The 25,623-nt window shown below is 39.5% G+C and overlaps 1 protein-coding gene across 1 annotated transcript in view; it reads right to left on the bottom strand.

The window, feature by feature from the left end:
- Positions 1 to 25,623, bottom strand: part of WWC3 (WWC family member 3) — a 264,566-nt gene that overhangs the window by 67,875 nt on the left and 171,068 nt on the right. Inside the window, exons 6-8 of the mRNA XM_089673898.1 lie at positions 25,281 to 25,410; positions 12,975 to 13,121; positions 8,329 to 8,402 (exon numbers count right to left, since the gene is read on the bottom strand). Of these exons, the coding sequence (XP_089530024.1) occupies positions 8,329 to 8,402; positions 12,975 to 13,121; positions 25,281 to 25,410 (351 nt within the window). The remainder of the gene's footprint in view (positions 1 to 8,328; positions 8,403 to 12,974; positions 13,122 to 25,280; positions 25,411 to 25,623) is intronic.

Genomic DNA, 25,623 nt, shown 5'->3' with positions numbered 1-25,623 from the left:
AAAGCTCTAAAACAAGTCATCACTGCCCTCTCACTGCACATACCGTTAAAGTGATACTAAATACCCACAATTTAATTACATTATCCATTCTCTTACTGTATGGGGATGATGACACTAATTATTTTAATTACAAAATCTAAGTTTCTTTTTCCTAATTGATATACAGCTGTCACATGATCCAGCTCTTTCCCAGCCTTTCTGCAGGGAAACATAAGCAGGAGGAGCTTCAAGTCCTCTGCTATTGGTCATGTTTATAACAATAACAAGGTGTGGGCAGATTTATGACAGTCACAAGCTCTGTCACACCTCTCCAGCCTGTGTCTTAGAATAACAGGAAGGTGTTATATCAATCAAGATATAATATCCCACCCCCATTGTGTTTAGCTGGTTAGTGGAAGAAAAAGAGAGGGAGTGGGAGATCATTCAACATTGTGTACATGCCCACAAGTGACTCAATAGTCACATGGGCTGCTCAGATGTGATAGGAAGGAAATGCTCAGCATAAAAACTCACTGAAAACTGAACATGTACATTAGTTACCAACACTGCTTTGCAAAATCCCCTACTGTATTGGGGGGGGGGGGGGGGTGCTAAAGAAAAGAGGGATCAACCAGGTTTTTTTGCAGAATACAGAAATCAAATCCCATAGTGACTATGAATGAGTATGAACAGCATGTAATACAGCATTTGCTGATAGTTTTTTTTTATTATGTGTGTTTAGTGATACTTAAATTCTTCCTCAAATATCACTCAAAAAATATGTTGCACTTTTGATGCCATTCATTGTTAATGTCACCTCCAGAGCTGCAAGCAGACACATGATTTTATGTACAAAAAACACAGTACAAGAAAATGCGGTTAAAAACTGGGGGGGCCTGGAACGGCATGTGAGCGATGTGTCTCACAGAGCTCCCACTGAAGATCCTGACTTGATCCTTCCCTCAGCTAAAATTCTGAACTGCACTGGTCTAGATTCCATAGGGACAGTGACCCTCCTGTCCCCTTTCTGGCACACAGTGCCTGCCTGAGATATGTTATGCTATGCACAAAAGATCTCAGAGGTACAGCAGCCAGCTACACAGAAGGACTCTGCATCCTCTACCGCCTCAGGGCTAGATGCACAGGAGGAGGCAGCCACATTGCATAGCACAGAAACCCCTGCTACCTCATAAGACACAGTCCTAGCAGAAACTGAGATTAATACCGAAGACACTGAAAAATCTACTTTGGTGGAAATATTGTTAACAAATCTACAGCTTCTGTTAATACTCTCAAAGATCACTTTGACAGCTTCAGGGAGGAAGTGTCCTTGGTGTGCCAGGATTACCAAAAGATCAGGGAACAAATCATTCACATCTGTGACATTGAGGATCAGCTTCCACCCCTCAATAGAGTTGCCTGAGTCATTTCCCATCAGGCTACAGCCACCAATACCAGGGCAGATGACATAGAAAACAGGCTCTGGCGCAACGTATGTGTAGTGGTCTGCAAGAGTGAGTGGAGGGCAGAGACCCCACTGATTTTGTGGAGCGCTGGTTACTGGAACTTTTTGACAATGAAGCGTTTACCCCTCTGTTCCAAGTAGAATATGCCCACAGAATGCCACCACAGCCTTTGCCACCAGGCTATCCACCTAGACCCATACTGGAATGACTTTTAACCACTTGAGCTCCTGAGGATTTACCCCCCTTAATGACCAGGCCTCTTTTTGCTACTCGGCGCTGCACTTATTCAACTGATAATTGCGCGGTCATGCAATGCTGCACCCAAACGAAATTTACGTCCTTTTTTTCACACAAATAGAGCTTTCTTTCAGTGTAATTTGATCACCTGTGCGCTTTTTATTTTTCACGCTATAAACAAAAAAAGGCCAAAAATTTTTACGAAAAACAATATTTTTTACTTTCAGCAATAAAAAATATATAGTAAACTCAAAGTTGGTTATTAATTTAGGCCAAAATGTATTCTGCTACATGTTTTTGGTAAAAAAAATCCCAATAAGTGTATATTGATTGCTTTGTGTGGAAGTTATAGCGTCTACAAACTATGGTATGGATACTGCAATTTACACCATTTTTCTGCTATACAGCGCTGCGCTAGTTTAACGGACAATTACGCGGTCATGCAATACGGTACATAAATGATATTTACATCCTTTTTTTTCCCACAAATTGAGCTTTCTTTTGGTGGTATTTGATCGCCTGTGCGGTTTTTATTTTTTGCGCTATAAAAAAAAAGGCTGACAATTTTTAGGAAAAAAAAACAATATTTTGGAATATTTGCTATAAAACATGTCCAGTAAAAAAAAAATGCAAAAATCAAATTTAGTCATAAATTTCTGCCAAAATGCATTCTGCGACTTGTCTTTGCTAAAAAAAATCTCAATGAAATGAATTGGTTTACGTGAAAGTTATAGCGTTTACAAATGGCGGGAAAGATACTGGGATTTTTAATTTTTATTTATACTAATAATGGCGCCGATCAGCGAATTATGGCAGCGATCAGTGACTTATGGCAGCGACCAGCGACTTATGGCGGGACTGCGGGACTGCGGCGGACATTTTGACACTGGGGGGGAACTGACTTGGGGTCACTGACATCCCCAGTGACACCAATACAGTGATCAGTGAAAAAAAAACACTGAAAATGTACTAATGTCACTGGGGAGGAAGGGGTTAACATTTTTAGGAGTTTACTGTGTAAGGGGAGTGTTTTACTAGGGGGCGGGGGTGTGTGCTGGACGAGGGGAGAGAGGGGGGAGCTGATCGAGGGAGAGAAGAATTTCTCTCCCTCTTCAGCTTGTCGGGGAACTGTCACAGAGCAGGCTGTGTGTAAACAATGCAGCTCTGCTCTGTGACAGTGATGACAGCTCATCGCGGGAAAACGGCTGGTAAAAACCAGCCGTGACCCGGCGGCTGACACCCGCTGCGGACACCCGCGGGACAGGGAGGGCGGGCGCGCGCCTCACGCGTGCCCCCTACCTGTTTTGCGGGGTCCGTTTTAAAACGTCGTTTTGCCTACCAGTGCCGCCCTGCCGCTGTACATGTACAGTGGCTGGGCGGCATGCGGTTAAACTATGAAGATAAAGAAATTACACGCAGACTTGCCAGAGAACATGCTAATATACAATATAATGAGGCAAAAGTGTACTTTTACATGGACTTTACAACCTAGGAGGGCAAAACCTGCTGAAGTTAAAAAAAGGTTACAACACCTCCAGGTGCCATACACTATACTATACCTGACCAAGCTAAGAATTACGGTACACGGGCAAGCCCAATTTTTTGAAATGGCAGTAGAGGCATTCTCATGACTTGATAAAAATTAAAGTATTAGCAACCGAAACATAGACAGAGAAGAGGATTACCATTTGGTCATTATGTGCGTTCTTACTATGAGCTCATATTATGCTATGCCGTGACCCTGTTTGTGCTATTCTTGTTTTCAAGCCAAGGGATAGTTTACTAGTTTACTATTTTCATACTTGCGAGAAGTTAATCTTTCTACACTACCACTACTGCATCTAAGTGACTGAACTTTATTTTTCTCTGTTTCTAATTTGTGACTATTTTGCCCCTTTGGCAATTCACTAAGAATTTTGGATGTTAAGTTCTTGTGGGGTATCCATGGTGCTATTCCCACTGAGTTCAGTAAGGATTTTCACTGTTGTTCAACTGCCTAAATATGTCTGGATCCTTCAATCTAGAGAGTGGTTGTGCTCACCTGTTTGACACTTTTTCAGTTATTTTTCAGAGCGGCCTACTCCATCAAAGCCATTGCTGCTCTACAATTGTAGACAATTGTGTTTTGCGGTTCGTTCAATATAGCCAGGACCAGCACACAATGCTCAATGGGCCTGTGGGGCAACCACAGAAATGTGTCTTGGAGGTCCCCTGCTGTTACCATTCAGTCCACTCTGAATATGACTGATGTACCTATACAGTCATGGAAAGCCCAAGGGGTGCATAATCCATTGAAAAGGACTATGATAAATACATGTCTTGCCAAATTTCACCCTGCTATATACGGTCTTCAGAAGACCCATCTCACAGTTGACACTCAAGGCTGCATGTAGTACTCCTGTGTGGGCGATGCGTACCACTCCACGCATACCTCTTAGTCGCATGGCTTGTGTGCAAAGCTGCATTGCTCACTAGACTTTCAGGAGATTGACTCCTTTGTAGACCCTGAAAGTCAATTTGTCTTTTTATATTGTAGGTTATATGCTGTCAAGTATATTCTAGTGTGTATATATTTTTCTTCCATCCACTTCCAGGACAGTATTACACCTCTTGTTGTAGTACTTGGCTGATAAGCCTATTGTTCCCTTATTGATCCTAGAAGACTTTAATTGTTATCTTAACCCTGCCCATGCCATTGCCAGAGGTTCTATTCTATCTTGCTTGGCGGGGGTGGGATGGATAAACCTTTGGAGACATACAGTAGATTTCCCCTAGCCAAACAATTCTCCTGTTATTCTAATTCACATGTATCTCTGTCCCGGATACATATCTGTGTTGGTACCCAGTCTATGGCCTCTTTAACAAAGAGATACTGTATTTGTCCTGTTGTGTGTTGGATCACTCTCCCCGGTAATTTGGCTTACCATCCTGTTAATCTCCCCTATAAATATCCTTATAGCCCCTCACAAACATAATCCCTTTTGGCTGCAACTGTTTCCTACCCGGGACCATAATCAACCACATGCAGCTGACCTTTTTGTTGATCATGAGCTCTGCTTGGACCTGGACCCTCAATCATGTTAAGAAACCCTCAGAAGATCTGGAATGTCAGGTTGAAAATGAGATATGAGAGCTTGAATTGGCTTATATTACTAATCCTTCTAACACCAGGAGTGAGGCATGGATGTCAGCCAAGGATGCCCTGGGGTGCCTGACAGTCTCCTCAAGGCAACGAAAAAACACGTTTTTGTAAACTGGTATTTTATAAAGAAGGGAAGAAAACCCTCCCTACACAAAACACTAAAAACATGTACTAAAACTTAGAAAATCCCTACCATTTTGCATCCCTGCAATTCAAAAGATAACAGCATTTGCCAAGGAGGAGGTGTAACAGCAGGGATTATATCCTCTCCTCTCTACCTGCAGGAAACTACATTTCCCATCAACCACAGGGAATTGTAGTGAGTGTGGGCGGGTACACTAGGTCTGTATATGTTGAATGTGTCTGAGAGTCTCGGTCTGCCCACTACTGCAAGTGGGGCTGAATTACATCACTGCTTCCTGGAAAAAGAACTACAGAAGGGATGTGCCAAGACCAGTGGCTGGGGGAATAGGAGGCAGAGCAGCCACCAGTCTTAAAAACAGGAAACGAAAGAGAATTAATGGTTTGATTTGAAAATGAATAGGTTATTTCAGAGCAACTACTGAGTGAACCAGAAGATGGATGACAAATTCAAGGAAGGTAGGATATCAGCAACAAGGACATGTAATAAAGTTTTTCCCAGAGTTCTGCTTTAACCACTCACCACTTCCCTCCATCAATGTTAAGGACCAATATTATTCTTTTGTTAAAACCCAGTAAAAATGTGTAGATCCCAGCTTATATAGACCTATTTCTTCATTGTAAAGTGATGTGAAGATCCTGGCAAGGGTGTTGGCACTTAGACTGAATGAGCTTATTTTGTCCGTTTTCTACCCAGGCTAGGCAGACTTTATGCCACATAAGGTCACTGCTATCAATCTTAGGAGACTTTTCATTAATATGCAAACGCTAGATGATAATATAGGACAGTGGGCCTTGCTATTCTTAGATGCCAATAATGCTTTTGACAGTATTGATTCACAATATATATGAGCCGCATTAACCAAGTTTGGGTTTGGTGAGGTGTTTATTTCCTGGGTCCGTTTACTGTATCACTGTGATCGAGCTGCTATAAAGGAGTCGGGCTGCATATTGGAAGTATTAGATTTAGGGAGAGGAACTACATATGGATACCCGTTATCACCACTCCTTTTGTTATAGCCATTGAGTCATTGACTGCCTTGATCTGTTCCACTCCAAATATGATTGGTTTTCGGTATGGAGAGATATATGAAAAAATTACGTTATATGCGGATGATACGCTACTGCTGATGATACTGCTACTGCTACTAGATGTTCTTTACAGGCGGGCATGGATGAAATGCAGCCAGTGGCCCAATCATGCCCTATTACTATCACCTCTATGTTTAAATATTTGGGGATTCAGATTACCCTATCTCCAGATTTCTGCCAGCTTAACATTGCTCATCTTCTTACCCGATTTACGGATAAAATTAAAATCTGGAATAAACTGAAATTATCAGTTGTAGACAGAACTAACCTTATAAAAATGATTCTTATGCCTCAATTACTTTGTTATCTCCATAATACCCCAATGGTTATACCTCTGAAAATATTTAGGGTTGTGAATTCAGTTTTTCACAAGCTGGTGTAGAATGACTAGAATGTCTACCTAGATATTAAACTAGAATAATTACAATACCCTAAGGATGAAAGAGACCTGGCCCTTCCTATCTCTTGGCTTTACTATGTTTCAGTGCAGCTGCAGCATTTAATAGGTTTACTGACTCCACCCTTGGGTCAAGACATCCTGACTCCAAGCTCCACAACTTAATACTTTTTTGTTTTATGCCTATGGAGTCTGTATCCTCGCAGCTTGAGTCCTTGGCATTTGATAAACCTAACAAAGAATTTCCAACATGTAAGCTTATCTAGACAATCTGGAATAAAGCCAAATACTTTTAACAGGTTAAGGGGTTCACTCAGCATTTTGGCTGGTGGGTGGACTTTGGGAAAATAAATCTTCACCATAATTTCCAGGACAGTGTTTTGTTGCACTTCTCGGACCTACAGGCTACCTTTAACTTGCCCCAATATACATACACTTTTACTATGTGCAACTACGGCATGCAGTCAGGACTCAGGGGAACATGAGGGAGTGGTGTATGTCCCTACCTCGATATTTAATTTAATACAATCGATTAATACATCTAAAGGTTTCATATCTCAATGCTATGCTTTGCTACTGATGGAATTTCTCAAAGACTATGCCTTGAAAATAGTAGTGGGAAAAGGACGAGGACCCAGTAACAGGGATTAATGGGATGAAGCTTTTCAATCTGTCATAGTTAGCTCCCATAATGTCTCCCAAATATTGTCACAACTGTATAATCTATTGCACACCCATTATACTCCATTAAAAATGCAATAGTTTGGGATTCTTGCAGACTGTAGTAGATGAAAAAGGGACCATGGGGACTTGATCCATTTACTGTAGCAGGGCCCCAATCTACACCTTTACTCTAAATGGCTAATATTCCACTTGAAGCTAAATGTTGTGTATCGCGTATTTTGGGAGATGTAGAGTTTCAGGAATTTATTAGAAAGACAGTTTCTGGAGTGCTTTTTCAGGCCTGCAAATTGATATTACAACTCTGGAAGTCGTCCGGTCCTCCTCTCAAAATGAATGGATCAGTAATACTGCTGACATTCTTAGACTGGAACAATATATATACCATTGCAGATGATGTCCAGGTAAATTTGAGAAACTGTAGGCACCTTGGTTAGATACACCAAGGTTGATCCTGCTGTAAACATGGACGGGAGAATCAATTAATTTTTTGCTCTTTTGCGAGCTGAACAGAATAAAATCCAGCCGTATATGGCAGCTGACTTCTACTTAAAGTGGCCCTAAAGTGTGTGTGTGTTAGTACAATCATTTTAGGGGCAACAGAATTAAATTTTTACTAAAGCTCGGTATACACGTACTGAAATCCAGCAGGTACATGTGTATTGCTGTCTGTTCAACAGAAGCTGGTCTAATGAGCAGCTTCTGTTTAACAGTTTTGCCGGAAAACCAGCATTTGATCAGTGCAACCCTTCTGTCAGTATACAAGAGCTCAGTGGGAGAGATCCCTACTTCACACATCGTTGTGTTGATGCGGGAATATGTCAATATGTCAGGTTTTTTTTATCGTTAAACCTCTGATTAAACAAAAAAAGTACTGCATGTGTATACCCAACTTAGGACAGAGAATGCAGAGAATGGTACCTTGTAAACAGCTGCTTCCATATAAATGATTAATAAAAACAAATATTAGAAAATGTCAACTCTACACTTCCAGTGACTCGATAATCCATTGCATGTTACACAAAAATGTTTGTGCTAGAAAGTTTATGACTGGCCTTTAACATCTAAGCATATGAAAGGAATGCAGAAGTACATAACATATTTCAACAGTTATTAGCTTGGCATATTTCAACATAATGGCTTTTCATTAGCCACCATTTGCTTTGATCAGAATAGTTCACAGGAGTGCTTACCTCTTCTTAGCTTCTTCATACTGCCAATTAAGTCTCACTCTGTCCACCAGTCTTGATTTATCATCATAGCCATACTGCATGGAATACATATTAATAACATTACTAAGCAAATAAGTTCTAAAACCAAAAGAAAATTACAAGGATTTCAATTGCATAATTAATCTTACATTATTAACAAATTGTAAAAGAAAACACTACCTTGAAATAGTTTTTTTTGAAGCTTTTAAATTATTGTTATAATAAGCAATAAGCTTAATGCCCAACTTTAGGAATTACAACAAAACTACCCTTTCACACATGACAGCATAATCCATTACATGGCAGGGCCAACAGCCATGGAGAGGGTGAACCACTGCAAGAGTAGTTTTGTAGTTCCTGGAGAAGTGTTTTTAAGGAATCACATTTACCTTTCCGGTAGCCCATGTCTATTTTCTATCCATCAGATTCTTCAGCATTCAACACATCCAGGATGCCTGTGTCACCTACCAAATGTAGTTCAACCCTACAGAACACAATGGTCAGGAGTCAGTGGAAAGAGCCTGTGTGGAGTACACAGGCATCCAAAAATCCTAGAAGGGTTGAACGCTGAAGAGTCTGATTTAGGTGGCAGCACTTCAAAAGAGATAAGGCAAAAGACATGAGCCAGCACTGTGATACCTCTTCTATTATGGGTAATTGCTTTGGAGAATTTCTGAAATCAAGGCAGTGTTGCTTTAGCACTATTATCTGCAAGTTGCTTTGTACTGTTTTTAAAATCACTTCAATTTAAAATTCCGGACACTCGAGAAGGTCATCCTACCACTTTCACATACAGAAGGTCACAGGCCAGGCCATCTCTGTTTTTTTACAAAAGTTATACTTCCACAGCACATTGCTTTATTACTGTCACATGAAATGATCTTTGGCAACTATGATACATAAATTACTATACTGTAGATAGTGTGATCACATGGTTTACAAATCACACAGAAAACTAAGACTGAAAAAATGCATCTGGGGCTAATGCAAAAATGGGGTAGTAGGTAAAAAAATGTTTTTCAAAGATTAAAGGAGGCTAGTGGCAATCAGGGGAAAAGTAATCATGCATGTCTGCAATTAACCTTTTGCTGACCACAGGTAGTTGGTCTCATCCTGTACAATACATTTTTACAATTTGTTTGAATAATGTGTGCCAACAATAAAAACCTGTTGTCTCTAGTCTAGTGTTAAAAGACTAATCTTGTATTCATATTCACACAAATGTATAATGTATCTTTGAATTCAAACACCTAATATTAACACAGACCTGGCTGTGATCAAAGTTGTCATGAAAAAGAATACACAGTCCCATGGGAATGATTTAACTTTAAAATGATGTGAGGAAATAAGGATTAGATATTAGACCCTCCAGCATGACCTCTTCACCTGGTACAAAATGCTCTGCTTCTAGACTTTATACTTTCTTCTGGTTACCTGCACTGAATTAATGAGTGAAAACTGAATAGGAAAAAGACATCCATCCTAAAATGGAATGAAAAAAAGAGTTCAGGATGAACATATCCTATTTCCCACACACACTCTAATAGTATATGCGTATCTTACGTCTGAATGGACAGGATACTTCAGCATACATTCAGGGAAGTTTTTCAAACCAGAACCACAATGTAGACTCAGGCTACACAGGCTATAATTCCTTTGCTACTGGGAGATTTAACACTTTTTTGGTAGCCACCTCATTTGTAGCAAGCTGCTGTCAATGTGATATAATAAAATACCTGTCACTAAGCAATTAAAACTCTTAAAAATTAAAAACTGTCAGTATAACCCTAGCTCAACCAGCAAGCATTCATTGACCATACATGTTCAGGAATCCGCTGAAACAGCTGCAGCTAATCTCTCAGTGACACTGCAGCAACCTGTTATAGCGGTCAGTGAAGTTGGAGGATTTTTATGGCATCTGCTGTGATCAGATTGGGAACCTAGGTATCAAACTGATTGTGTGTCCTGCACACAAGTGGGTCATTGCAGGGTGCAATATTTACAGCATGTAGGTTTTGTAGGTGCCTATTTCTTCTTGGCTTTCAAGTTGATATCAATAATGATAATATCACCAGCCCCAAAACTAACCTTCCAAAGGAGGACTAAGTACCACAGCACACAAATTGGTGCTTTTGTATTCATAAAGCAATGCTGTAGGAACCCACAGTAAGCAAATGCCAAATTCAATATAATTTGATGCTGAAACACCTCTAGATCAATAATGCAATACAGGGTCTCTCCATACACTGTGGAATAAGGCAAGGGAGTTATTGAGTTATTGCTGTTCTTAAAGTTGGGAGTAGCATGCTATGAGTACACAATATTTCTGGGGTTCCGTAGGTACCTTGCAGAATCAGTTTGGCAAAGCAAAGGCACTACTGGTACATAGAGTTCATTAAAATTGTAGTATGAGGGACTTGGGGATACTGAAAAGTTTGCTTTACTTAAAAGACAACTTCGCCTTTTCTGCTTCTCTCTCCCCTGTGGTGAAACACCCAGAGGGAAAATCTTAATTATAATTGTGCAGCGCTAACCTATAAATAAGTAAACAAATAAATACAGCACTATGTTTAATATAAATGAAACAATCTAATAAATTGTATGTATGGTATAATTATTATAAATATGCGCTGTGAAGTGCTATTGCCATTAATGTGAACAACGTCTAGGTATTGACGTTTAAAGTGCACAAGTGACAAAGATGTAATATAAAGATTCCAAGTTCATTAAAATATCATCAGGTGAATTCTGTGATTCCAGTAGCTGTAAATGAATGTATATTGCACTAACCAGAAAACGCAATATAATGCGCATTTGAGTAAATCAGACCACTCCTGGTCATCTGGATCTGGAAACGTAACTCAGGGGATCATCTGGCAAACCTCAGCAATACAGGTAATAAACAATGTCACTCTCCAGGCTCCAGGAATTAACATCCATCCAGCAGGGGGACACGCTCATGAGGGTAAGTCAAGAATAACAGCAATCCACGTTGGGGAGGGGGGGGGGGGCTCGTAATAAACAAGCCAGAGAAGAAACCTCCAATTGTGCAGTATTTTATTAAAGGTATGGATAAAATACACATGAAATGAATGCACTCACATCTGGTAAAAAACAAGATCAAAGATGGTCGCCGGCCTTCCATGTGGCCTGAGCGGCGTGACATCACCAGCTGGCCTCCTCCCTAACGCGTTTTATGCCCAAGCACGTTATCAAAGGGCTCTGTCTTGCTGAGGTTTGCCAGCTGATCCCCTGAGTTACCTTTCCAGATCCAGATGACAAGGAGTGATCTGATTTGCTCAAATGAGCATTATATTGCGCTTTCTGGTTAGTGCAATATACATTCATCAAAGGGCTTTGATATCAAAGCCCTTTGATGAATGTATATTGCACTAACCAGAAAGCGTTTTTTCACATTTATTTTATTTATTATAGGTTAAGAGTTTATTTATAGGTTAGCGCTGCACCATTATATTTAAGATTTTCTATTGTCACATGGTATATGATTAGGTGTTAGCAGCTCCCCACGGTCAGGAGGTATTTAAGTTAGGAGCGCAGGAGGATCATCCCACAACTGTTTATACCCAGAGGGAAAAACTTTCAGCCTCACTTCAGGGATCTACATTGTGTGGCCCTGCCAGGAGTAAAGCAGCTTTGCATGAAAGGTGTTCCATTTGGGTCCTGTATCTAGTGCAGGCTGTGGTATTGTTCCTGCCTATGGCTGGGTCTGTTTGCCTCTGGATAGCTGAGTCTTCCATAAGTACAGAGATTGAAATCAATGATGCAGTGGCATGCAGGGGCGGTAGGCACAGGGCCCAGCAGGGACAATTTTCAAGCAATAGCTGTGCATCACCGGGCTGGGCTACACACTGAAGATCTACAGAGCGAGGCTGAATGTGGATATTTCTCTCAATGGGTGCACTGCAGGAGGGGTGAAAAGAAACTACAAAGGACTTCACTAAAAGTAAAGTTATTCTATAACACTTCTTCTAAATACTGAAGTCTTTGGTACCAGGTGAAAAGTATCATGTTGGAAAATCTAACATAAAATAACTCTGTTGGTTAAACAAATGTATTAAAAAATCCGTACCTGCAAGAAATCAAACAGATACTTACTTTCCTTTTGCCTGTGCCGATGAACATTACTCTGATGCAATGTAATTCCCAGCCGAAGTTCCTTATGAAACTGACACTTCTAAAACCTAAAGTCTAGTAAAAACAATTTTTGCGGTATGCATAATAATAATCCTGCCCTCAAAGATGCTGGATAATTTCCACAGTGGTGATCTCACTGTGCTGGGGGATGAGGGGCTGTGAAGGACTGCTCCGATCACTTTACTTTACGTTACTTTAGGTCAGGGGACAAGATACAGTATGTGTACTTTAGGTAAAGTGCATTTATCCTTGTGCTTCTGACAACAAGCAAAATGTTTTGTTGAACATTAAATTAATACTCAAAGCAAATCTTACATCTTTATTTACCTACCTACCTATCTATCTATCTATCTATCTATCTATCTATCTATCTATCTTATCTATCTATCTTATCTATCTATCTATCTAACTCATCACATTATGAAACTCATATCACTACCAGTAATATTGTCATTCACCAAAGAATACAATACCTCTTCAACGTTATCCGTTTGTGAGCAGGCATCACAGAATTGCTGTGGTAAACAGGGGTCACTGTGCAAGCTTGAACTGTGGATGTTTTGCATGGAATCTGTGATAAAACAGCTGTTTCTGAAACCATCGGTCAGCTTGGCCAGGCTCTATGGATAAAAAATGCATGTTACACCACCCCTCAACTAAATATACTTCACAACAATTAACCAATTTGCTTTACTACTATTTTAGATGTTGAGTCAATGCAAAAAAGTAGCAGCATTGGAGTCCTGTTGAATAGTGGCTCTTGGTGGCCAAACTATTCTACCCAGTACTAAATCAGTACTGTAGTGATCAAAGGTGTTGTGAAAGGTTTGAGTTGGAGGCACAAGAAGCAGCCATTCAATACCTAGTGTCTACTAGCAGCACATCTCCAATAAAAACCATATAATACAAGAGATGCGGAGACCCATCAGAGTCACTGTCAGAGTAGCATCATTTATGATTTTCCTTTTTACAAACCTGTGCTTATGAATGGGTGGGGAGTGGAAAATCCTTACAGTGGGCACTCCTTCAATGAAATATTGCACAAATCAGGAAGAAAAATTGCTACAGCATTTGAGTTAGTCCACCTATAAATATGTCAGGTACAGATACATTTGGTTGGTTAAGACACCCACTGATCTTTATATTGTTTGGGGACTGCAGAGGTGAGATAACTTTCACACAGCTCCCACCTCTGTTCAAGTTCATCTATGACTTTCGAATATTAAAGGAGAGTGGGATTCCTTCATACAGTGCCTTGAAACATTATTCATACCCCTTGAAATTTTCCACATTTTGTCATGTTACAACTAAAAACATAAATGTATTTTTATGGGATTTTATTTGGTAGACCAACACAAAGTGGCACATCATTGCGAGGTGGAAGGAAAATGATAAATGGTTTTCAAATGTTTTTACAAATAAATATCTGAAAAGTGTGGCGTGCATTTGTATTCAGTCCCCTTTACTCTGATACCCCTAACTAAAATCTAGTGGAACCAATTGCCTTCAGAAGTCACCTAATTAGTAAATAGAGTCCACCTGTGTATAATTTAATCTCAGTATAAATATAGCTATTCTGTGAAGCCCTCAGAGGTTTGTTAGAGAACATTAGTGAACAAACAGTGTCATGAAGGCCAAGGAACACACCAGACAGGTCAGGGATAAAGTTATGGAGAAGTTTAAAGCAGGGTTAGGTTATACAAAAATATCCCAAGCTTTGAACATGTCACGGAGCAATCCATCATCTGACAATGGAAACAGTATGGCACAACTGCAAACCTACCAAGACACTGTCGTCCACCTAAACTGACAGGCCAGGCAAGGAGAGCATTAATCAGAAGCAAAGAGGCCCATGGTAACTCTGGAGGAGCAGCAGAGATCCACAGCTCAGGTGGGAGCATCTGTCCACAGGACAACCATTATTCGTACACTCCACAAATCTGGCCTTTATGGAGGAGTGGCAAGAAGAAAGCCATTGTTGCAAGAAAATTATAAGAAGTACCAATTGCAGTTTGTGAGAAGCCATGTGGGGAACACAGCAAACATGTGGAAGAAGGTGCTGTGGTCAGATGAGACCAAAATTGAACTTTTTGGCCTTAAAGCAAAATGCTATGTGTGGTGGAAAACTAACACTGCACATCACCCTGAACACACCATCCCCACTGTGAAACATGGTGGTGGCAGCAACATGTTGTGGGGATGCTTTTTTGCAGCAGGGACAGGTTAGCTAGTCAGAGTTGATGGAAAGGTGGATGGAGCTAAATACAGGGCAATTTTAGAAGAAAACGTGTTAGTCTGCAAAAGACTTGAGACTTGGGCAGAGGTTCACCTTCTAGCAGGAAAACAACCCTAAACATACAGCCAGATCTACGATGGAATGGTTTAGATCAAAGCATATTCATGTGTTAGAATGGCCCAGTCAAAGTCCGAGCCTAAATCCAAATGAGAATCTGTGGCAAGACCTGAAAATTGCAGTTCACAGACACTCTCCTTCCAATCTGACAGAGCTTGAGCTATTTTGCAAAAATTGCACTCTCTAGATGTGCAATGCTGGTAGAGACATCCCCAAAAAGACTTGCAGCTGTAATTGCAGTGAAAGGTGGTTCTACAAAGCATTGATTCAGGGGGGCTGAATACAAATGCACGCCACACATTTCACATATTTATTTGCAAAAAAAATTGAAAATTTATCATTTTCCTTCCACGTCACAATTATGTACCACTTTGTGTTTGTCTAGCACATAAAATACAAATAAAATATATTTACGTTTTTGGTTGTGACAAAATGTGGAAAATTGTAATTATCACCGAAGATCTTCAGCTATAGATCCCAATCTGCAGAGGTGTGCTGTGGCCTTATTTAAAATTGAACTCCAGTTAAAAAGAAATATCTCAGTAATAGTGTGTCAACTCTCCCCCCGAGTAATTGATTTCCAAAACTAAATGTCCTCAGTCTTCCAGGTTCACTTCCTCTGAGCCCAGGTTGGCATGCACCCTCCCCTTTGGGTAGCATCATCATGCAGCCTGAGCTCAGAGAATTACTGCACTGAATGGCATTCACACATTACTACTAGTCCCACTCAGTGCAGCAGTAAGAACCATTTGCAATCAAAAAAAGAAAGGACTTGTGATGTTATCAATCGAGCCAGAAGAGCCTTTGGAAAAAAAGGTGATTTATATTTACAGTATAAATATATAAACAGCAGATGTTTTAGGTATTTTAAATACCAGCAGGGATGTGGTGTATTTTCTTTTCGACTTCAGCCTAAACTTTACAGAATCTAACAAAAATTGAAATATTACTTTTGAGTGAAATGACACTAGAAAATATGCATGAAGATAATGGTAATGTACATCCAGCTTTAAGAAATTTGAAATTATAACAAACTTCACCTTAATATATTCTTGAAAAAGATGTTTTCATTACAGTAAAAATCTACAGATTCAACTGTACACTTATAAAATTCAAAACTTCTAAACAATACATAAAAAAACAACTTTTTCCAAAATAAAAGATCAAATTTCTTTTGTAGTAGAAGTGTGCCAAGAAGCCGCTGTCAAAAATATTTACTTTCACTAACGTTTTATAAGAGGAATATTGGTCTCTTGATAGAAAAATATTCCCATATTCCAATTCAGAATGCAGGAGAATTATGAAATGGAGTATTAGTTTCACAGCAGTATAATGTGGACATACAGTTGCAAGAAAAAGTATGTGAACCCCTTGGGATTACGTGGAGTTTTGCATGAATTGGGCATAAAATGTGCTCTAACCTAATATGGGCAAATATAGTCATGTAACCATACTAGGTCAAGGATGTCGCAAGCATCCCTGCCCCTTAGTGTACATTCAACTGTGGGGCAAGGGATTTACAGGCTGCAGCTGACTGGCCCAAGATTGACAACTGCCTTCCCGTTCAAACCCACTCAATTTCAGACTGAACCCAAGCTCATCACTAGTGGCTAAATGGTTAGCACTTCTGCCTGGCAGTACTAGAGTCATTGGTTTGAATCCCAGCCAGCGCACGTCCTGCTAGTAGGTTAATTGGCTCCTGTCTAAATTGACCCGAGTATGTGTATGTATGAATGTGAGTTAGGGACCTTAGATTGTATGCCACTTGAGGGTTAGGGACTGATGTGAATGTACAATATATGTAAATTGCTGTGTAAATTGACGGTGCTATATAAGTACCTGAAATAAATAAAATAATACTAAGCAACATAATTACTACTTCCCAGAGGTCACCTCATACTCACTGCACTGGATAGAGGTGATGATGCTCATTCACTGTACAGTAAGAAGGCTGGAAATGTGAGATGGGAAGCTGCACTACTCAACCATGAACAGGAGTTGCTTAATCAGGAATTATGTGTGTCACCTGTCTGGCTGCATGTGGAAAATGTGTATGGATACTCTGTGTTGGAGCTGTGTTTGGCAGAACTAGCAGCAGAAGATGTGTTGCTTTTCAGCTAAAGCTGTTTTTAAGGTTTGTGTAACGTGCATGTAAACCCTAACATGAAGCTTATTTTATTTCATTTTATTTGGTCCTTTTTGGTCTTTTAAATACACCATTTAAAGTGGTTGTGAAGGCTGAAGGTTTTTTACCTTCATGCATTCTATGCATGAAGGTAAAAAAAAAAAACCCTTCAGTGTGCAGCCCCCCCTAATATTTACCTGAGCCTGATCTCAATCCAGCGATGTGTAGGAGAGCAGTGGCTCTCCTACGCCTCTCCCTCCGCATTGGCTGAGACACAGCAGTGGGAATCATTGGCTACCACTGCTGTCAATCACAGCCAGTGAGGAGGAAGCAGGGGACAGGGCCGAGCCACACTCTGTGTGCCCTATAGACACACAGAGGAAGCTTGGGAGCGAGCATGCACAAGGGCCCCTCAGAACTTCAGAGTTCCTGTGTTATTTTAACCACTTCCCGACCGGCCGTTGCATATAAACGGCCGGACGGTGGCAGTGCAGGGTCGGGTGGCCGTCTATAAATGGCCTCCCTGCACCCTGCTTGTGCGCGCTCCCTGGGAGCGCGCAGCACCGTGATCCGGTGCCCGCTGTGTCCTCCGGACACAGTGAAACACCGATCGTCGGACGGGACCTCTGTACGAGGTCCCGATCATGTGATCACTGATTGGCCAATCAGTGATCACATGCAAAGTAGTAAGCAAGATGTCACTTGTGACATCATTGCTTACTATGTGTGAAATCTGTGAATGATCACAGAGGTCACATGGTACAAGCCTATTCACAACAGGCTTGTACCATGTGACAAGCTGTGACCAATCACAGCTCACTCAGTACTTCTCAATGAGTGCAAGAATGCACACAGAGAGAAAGAGAAATGATTGCTTTTACATCCTATATGGGTGTAAAAGCAATGTGTAAAAAAAAAAAATCCTCATCACCCCCCACAAGTAGTACAGTGTTGCCATGGTGACACTGTACTGCTAGGGTGACAGTATCTAAAAAAAAATTATATAAAAAAATAAAATAAAACTGTAAAAAAAAATGTTTAAAAATTATAATTTTTGGTTATAAACTAATTTGGATTTTTTTTTTTACTAAAAAGATAACGGAATAAATTTTGGCAAAGATGTATGATGAAATATTATTTATTTGCAAAATTTTATTAAAAAAACACTTTTTTTCAAAATTTTTGGACTTTTTCATTTACATAGCAAAAAAAATAAAAATCCCAGCGGTGAATAAATACCACCAAAATAAAGCTTTATCTGTCACAAAAAAATGGTCAGGAAGGGGGTAAAAGTGTCCGGTCTGGAAGTGGTTAAAGAGACTACCTAGTCTTTAAAGTTCTTATCTTGGACTGCAAGTCAATTAGGCTCGCCATACACTATGCAACTTCGCTTAGTAGGTGGCCCTGTCATCCACCTGACATCCTTTGACTGAAAAATTTAAAGTGCAAGGCAGACATTTATTGGCCAAACAGTGGCTGCATTCAATTAGATACAGTCACTGCGTGGGTATTCTGGCAGTCTGTGGTGGTGGCTGTCAGGATACAAAATTCTGGTAGAGGAGATTCATCTAGCTGCACTTTTAACAAGGATTTAATTATACTCAATTAGAGGTTGCTAATAATAAACATGTATATTAGGAAACCCAAATGCTTCAGTGCAAGCTCATGTCTCATTAAAACTTTAAAATATATAGGTATAAATGACAGGGGATACATACGGTAAAGAGACACATATCAGAGGGTTCTGGTACTGTAAGCATTGTCAGCCATTGATTTACTTCCTAAAATATGAATAGCCTTTGCAGGTAACTGAGTTATACATTTACAATAAGCAGTACACAAGGTTCCTAGAGTCAGGGCCTCTGTTGTAGAAATCCTGCATTAGATATATGGAGCCCAGACACACAGACTGCTTGTTGATCATATTTGAAATACAAATAAAAAAATTATACAACCTAACTTGCAATTATTTGTAATCATCTAAATCTAAATAATCTAAAATTAGGAAATGTGTAATAATCTAAAATTATAAATTGTTAAAACACTGTAGCCTTACCTCTCAGGTATAGCCATTTGTCCTTTTAGTTACCTGTATACTCTCCATCTTAGAGTACAAGTGCTAAGTGGGAAACCCTAACAGAGTGATTAAAACATGCACCAATAATATCAATTAAAAAAAAAAAAAAAAAAAAAAGCTGTTGGGATTACATGAAAAAAAACAGAAAAAAACCAGAATGTTTTGTTAATCAACAGTTTACTCTCCTTCACTAGCCCAAAGAAAGTGTTTTTAGCCCTGAGCTTGTGCAGGAGATAAGATAAAGAGAGCTGTGACTGCTCAGGAAGAAGAGAGAAGGGGCTTCGGGGGATCGGTTTTAGGAAGCCAGTGGAAGTGAGGAATAAAATGAACATGGTAGAAGAGGAGTATACCTCTATATGAAGAATAATTTGCTTGTGAACATGGTGGATGACAATGCAAATGGGAATCCCTGTGGGTGGAACTTCAAAAGGAAGAAATAAGTGGGAAATTATTATGGGGGTATGCTACAGGCCCCCTGAAGGATGAGGAGTTGGATCTCCTGTCACAGGTAGAAAGGGCAGCGAGGAGGGGCAATGTCATCATTATGGGGGACTTCAATTATTCAGATATTGACTAAGGCTCATAATGTCTTAAATGTCTTAAATGACAACTTCATGTGCCAATTGGTGGATGCCCCAACTAGAAAGAATGCAATAGTAGATCTAGCAATTACAAATACATGGATCGGGTCGCAGATGTGGAAATATAGGACAGCTTGGGAACCAGCGATCACAGGATAATTACATTCAACATAAATCATAGGAAAAGGAGGCACATGGGTAGTACAAGAATACTTAATTTCAAAAGAGCCAACTTTCCTAAACTGCACACAATAATCCAAGATATTAAATGGAACCAAATCCTAGAAACATTGAAAACGGAAGAAAAATGGGAGTACTTTAGGAACATATTAAACAGAGGTATTAGCCAGTGTATTCCATTAGGCAACAAAAAAAAGAGCTAAGATTTAACCTGGGTGGCTAAACTGTAACATAAAACGTAATATGAAAGAGAAAAAAATGGCCTTTAAATTGTCATTGTCAGCATTCCAGCACTACAAGGAATGCAATAAAAAAATGTAAGAATGCAATCAGGATGGCTAAGATAGACCACAAAAAACACATAGCAGAGGAGAGTAAAAAAAATCCCCCCAAATTCTTTAAATATATTAATAGTAAAAAAAACAAGTTCAGAACATATTGGCCCCAGAATGGATGACGAAGGAAAGTTGGTTACAATTGACAAGGAGAAGGCAACTGTAGTAAATGTATTCTTCTCCTCAGTTTTTACTGAGGAGGGGTACAGTAGTCAAGATTGCATCATTAGTAAAGCATCACAGAATGTACCTTTGTGGCTTACAGAAGTCGGCATCCAAAAATGTCAGAAAAATGCAAATAAATCACCAGGACCAGGTGGCTTACACCAAACAATCCTCAGAGAACTCAGTCAAATTATAGCCAGGCCATTATTCCTAATTTTTACGGACAGCATACCAACAGGAATGGTACCAGCTGATTTGGTGAAGGGCAAACGTGGTACCAATATTTAAAAAAGGGCACATACAATCCTGGAAACTACAGGACAGTCAGTCTAACACGGATTGTATGTAAATTATTGGAGGTGGTGGTAAGGGACTATACCCAAGATTTTGCTGCAAACAGTATCATTAGCAGTAATTAGCATAGCTTTACGTAAGGTCGTTCTTGCTAAACCAACAGGTTAACACTCTATGAGGAAGTGAGCTGCCATATAGATAAAGAAAGGGTGGTGGATGTGGTGTACCTGGATTTTGCAAAAGCATTCGATACAGTTCCCCATAGGCACTTAATTTACAAGCTGAGGTCTACAGGGAAGGACCAGAGGGTTTGTACATGGATAAAGAACTGGTTACAGAGGTGCATCCAAAGGGCAATGATTAATAGCGTGTATTCAGACTGGTCTGCAGTGGTAAGTGGGGTACCCCAGGGCTTTGTCCTGGGACCAATTCTTTTTAATTTTTTTCATAAATGATATAGAGGTTGGTAAAAATATCTCAATCTCAGTGTTTAATAATGATACAAAGTTAAGTAGGGCAATAATGTCACAGCAGGATATAGATACTTTACAAGAAGACCTCAATAAAACAAAAGAGTGGGCAAATACATGACAAATGAGGTTTATTGTTGAAAAATGTAATGTAATGCACTTGGGGGCTAAAAATATGAATGCAAGTTACACACTAGGGAGAACCTCTGGGAGAATCCGGGATGGAAAAAGATATGGGGGTCCTAGTAGAGGACAGGATCATCAATGGCATGCAAATGCCTAGCTGCAGCAAACAAAGCTAGCAGAATATTAGCATACATGAAAAAGTGTATTTACTCCAGAGATAAAACTATAATGCTGCCACTTTATAAAACTCTGGTTCGGCCACATCTGGAGTATGCCATCCAGTTCTGGTCACCAGTCCTCAGGAAGGATGTGCTTGAGCTGGAATGAGTCCAGAGACAGGCAACAAAATTAATAAGGGGACTGGAGGATTTCAGTTACGAGGAAAGACTAAAAACTTTAAACTTATTCTCTCTTGAGAAGAGACGCTTGAGAGGAGATATGACAGCGAAATACAAATACCTCAGTGATGATTCTAACATAGGGAATAAACTATTCAGTCTCAGGGAATATAAGAAGACACAGGGCCACTTAATGACATTGGAAGCCGTTGAACCTAAAACTGCAGAATGTTTTTTTCAGAGCGGTAAGGATGTGGAACTCGTTTCCACAATCGATGCTGTCAGCTGCGGGAAGTATTTAAAGTTTAAAAAAAAAAACCTCTTAGATAGGCATCTCAGCGAACACAATATACAGGGATATGATTTTTGACGTGAACACACACACACAACCACATAGGTTGAACTGGATAGACTGGTGTCTTTATTCAACTTTATCAACTATATAATCTTATTCCTATCACCCTAGACATAACGAGCATTACTTTTTTTCCACCGTGGAGTTCAGCCTCAGGCTGGCCATACATTATACAATTATCTGCAGATTTTTGGTTTAGATTTACCAAAAACCATATAATAGGAGGACAAACCTAAACAACACTTTCAGTTGTATCCAATTAGGCAGGCCCTTGCACTACATAGTTGAAGGTAAATCTAAAGGAAATTGGGCAGAAAATCTGCAGATAATTGTATAATGTATGGCCAGCCTTAGGGAAGTTGATTCACATCATTAGCAATGTCCATTCTTGAACGGCTCCTTCTAAAGAATTACAGTCAGAACCAAAAAATGGTAGTGTATTTTTGCATTTCTAAATTAATTTAATACAATTAAATAGTATATTAAATATTATAAATGCAATATTTAATTTAAGTTTAAGAAAACAGTCCCATTGCTGAAAAGAGATATATTTAAATCATACATTTTTCTAATTAGTGTAAATCCATATTTAGGTGAATTTTCAGTTCATTATATTGTTTGTTCTATATGGGAAATTTATTATACATACTGTATATATATTCAAATTAGTTATTACACACAATTAAATATTATATAACTTTATTATCTACATCTTCATGATCTAACAAATGGGTTTCAGAACACGGTTGGTGTAAAACACATGGGGATAGACAGTAGGCCCTGACTCCACAGGTTATACCAGCCTTTCCCAACCTTTTTAACACTAAGGAACCCTTGAAATGATTTTCATGTCTCAGGCAAACCCCTGCTAATTTATTACATATACAGTGCATAGTGCATCAGCATAATCAGTTGTAAATGTAATAAAGAATGTGGCATGCTTAGAATATCTGGCACTTAGAGCAGATTCTTTTTAACTCGCTTTCCTCCCCTACTCTAACACACAAAACTATTTTCAGTAATAATCATGAAATTAAACAAATAGTAATATTGGCCAGAAAAAAACACGGAGGAAAAATGTAGTGCACCCTTATATTAGTGTTCGCTGGAAAAACCCCCCTTGCATTGCTGGTCAGTGGAAAAGCTCCTTCTTACAATGGTGGTCAGCGTAGTGGTTCAGTACCTGACCCTGAAAGGTACCAGGTCCAGATCCAGTACCTGACCCTCCCACTGACAGGTAAAAGATCATTCATATCAATGGTTACTGAGCAAGAGAAATAGTTATTTGCTCAAGGGACCGCTAGAAGCCTCTGGGAAAATCCTCTCCAGTCTCCAGAACTAGAACAAATTGAAATTTTTGACTCTGGTGCTAGTTTGTAAAAGCTAGATGAAATTTAAGCCTGTAACTCTAACGTGTCAGATGTTGGAATTTGTATAACTTACACAAACCACTACTGAAATCCTCTAGGGTCATAGGACATTGCAAATAAATTGTTACACCCAATATAAATTGTTCCTTATACTAAGGCATCACATTTCTCTGGGAAATGATAGTTGGAATTTGAAAGTCCAAAGCTGGTTGGTGGCTACAGGGAAACAATGGTTCTTAATACTGATATTTCCATCCACACTGCTTTTGAAAGGGGTAAAAACTGTAACACAAATCACACAAACAAGCTTCTTCAATAAAGCAAAGTAAAGAGCAAAATATAAAGTGCGGTCTGAAACCAACCAACCAACCGTTTATAAGGTATCAAAATACCATATGGCATTATTATGCTTTTTTAAAGCTTTTTCTGTAAAAGGAATATTCCTCTGCTTTAGGACAGGGGTGCGCAACCTTTCGAAGTGCACGGGCCACTTAAGTGATTTTGTAATCGGTCATGGGTGACAATGAAAAGAAATGGTTCATTATTTTGAATTTTAATTTCAAATAGAATAATGATGATTTTAAACTATCAGGATAATAATTTTCTATGGTACCAACCCGCTGTTTAATCACAAAAATAATTTTTTTCTATTAATCAGATAACCATTAATCCCACTCTTGTGCTCAGGTGTGACCATCCAAAAAAAGCTCTGAACCAATGCTGCACCCATTCCTTGAATTGTCAAAACATGGACTGTGGACAATCTAAACAAAAAAACAACAGACCATGCCCTAGCAGTGCAATAAACTTCTTTATTAAGCAAAGATAAAATGACACATAATGCACTTGAATGCTCCCTTAATGACACCAAGCTCATCACACTGTGAGAATCCACCTTTAGATGCTATTAGATGTAATGCCATTAGATGTAATCCACTCGACTAAAGGCTCCTCTCCCTGTTTCCTGTGGAAGGCAAGAGAGAAGAGGGGAGCCGGCCACAATAGCCGTTTGTGTATGACAACTGCTGGGATTATGGAAGACTGTCAATCCTTGAAAAATGAACAGTTTCTAACTCCCAATAACCACTAATATCAATTATCTTTCAAGCTGTGTGTAAGGGGGACAGTTTTCCCACTGGTCAACCAAATGGGAGTCTCCCACTGACAAAGCAGGTTTTCCTGCAGGTTTATCCCATAATGTGCTTGCAGACTTACCTGCAAACTGAGCTGTCCAGCGCAGCGCTGTCATGGCTTCCCCTGTGCTTCCACCTTCACCTTTGTCTTCCTTCTGGGTTTGCAGGCTCCAACCGTTTGAATAGCCAAGGCCACAATGACGTCACCAGCTGCAGCACTGTGCTCTGCATTCTACTGAATACTGTGTGCCTGATTGTAGAGTGTCACTGCACATGCATGGGTGACATCATTGGCTATTGACGTTGTGAATGTCTCCTAAACGGTGTAGGTTTAGGTGATATTCATTGTACCTACAGGTAAGCCTGAGTGTAAGCTTACCTGTAGGCACAATATTAAAAAAAGAGGTTACTACCACTTTAATATATGGGATTCTTCTCCTATTGGCCACCAATATATGGTACCACTACACCAACAAAGAATAAAAGAAGGCCCTTTTCAATGCCTACCAAGGGGAGTGTTAAAACAAACTACCTGCTCTCAGTCTCGAATGCTAGATACACTAAATTATTTATTCTTTTATGTATTATTATATGTATAACTAACTGACCATGCAAATGTGCTGTGAACTAAAAATATGATAGTTTAGTAGAGGTTCCCAAAGACATGAAAATTATTTCAAGGGCTCCTCTATATTAAAAAGGTTGAGAAAGGCTGTTCTAGATCAGTAGAAAAGCAAAGCAGGGAGGTCAACACTTCTATGGCAACCATCAGCAAAAGATCCAGTTTTTATTATTAGTAAGGTGCCTGTGGAAAAAAACCCTCACAATTCACATATTTTAACATACCAGTGCTTGGCAGGAGCAACCAATAACCTACCTGCATGAGATCACGCCTCTCCTTCTCTCCCATACAAATAGCTTGTCGTATAGTTCGCAGTTCATTCATTATAGCTTGAGCCTCGTCTAACTTATAGTTGGTATGAGTGCTTGACATTTTACGATCTATTCTGTAATAGCAAAGGGAAAAGCATGAATACCATAAAAAGGTCTAATGATGAAAAGTGGGAACTGACAATACAAAAATAATATAAAAAAACACTTGCTTCTTAACCAATATACTGCCCTTTCTTGTCCAGAATGTGTCATAAATGGATATAACAGTGACTCTCTTCTGAAGAAAACATGCAAAGATAAAATAATGGCAGCCACCACTGCTGAAT

Source organism: Staurois parvus, unplaced genomic scaffold, assembly GCF_062004578.1.
Source record: "Staurois parvus isolate SC_StPar_1 unplaced genomic scaffold, SC_StPar_1.0 ptg000145l, whole genome shotgun sequence".
NCBI lineage: Eukaryota > Metazoa > Chordata > Amphibia > Anura > Ranidae > Staurois > Staurois parvus.
This window is presented reverse-complemented; position numbering and strand designations above follow the sequence as displayed.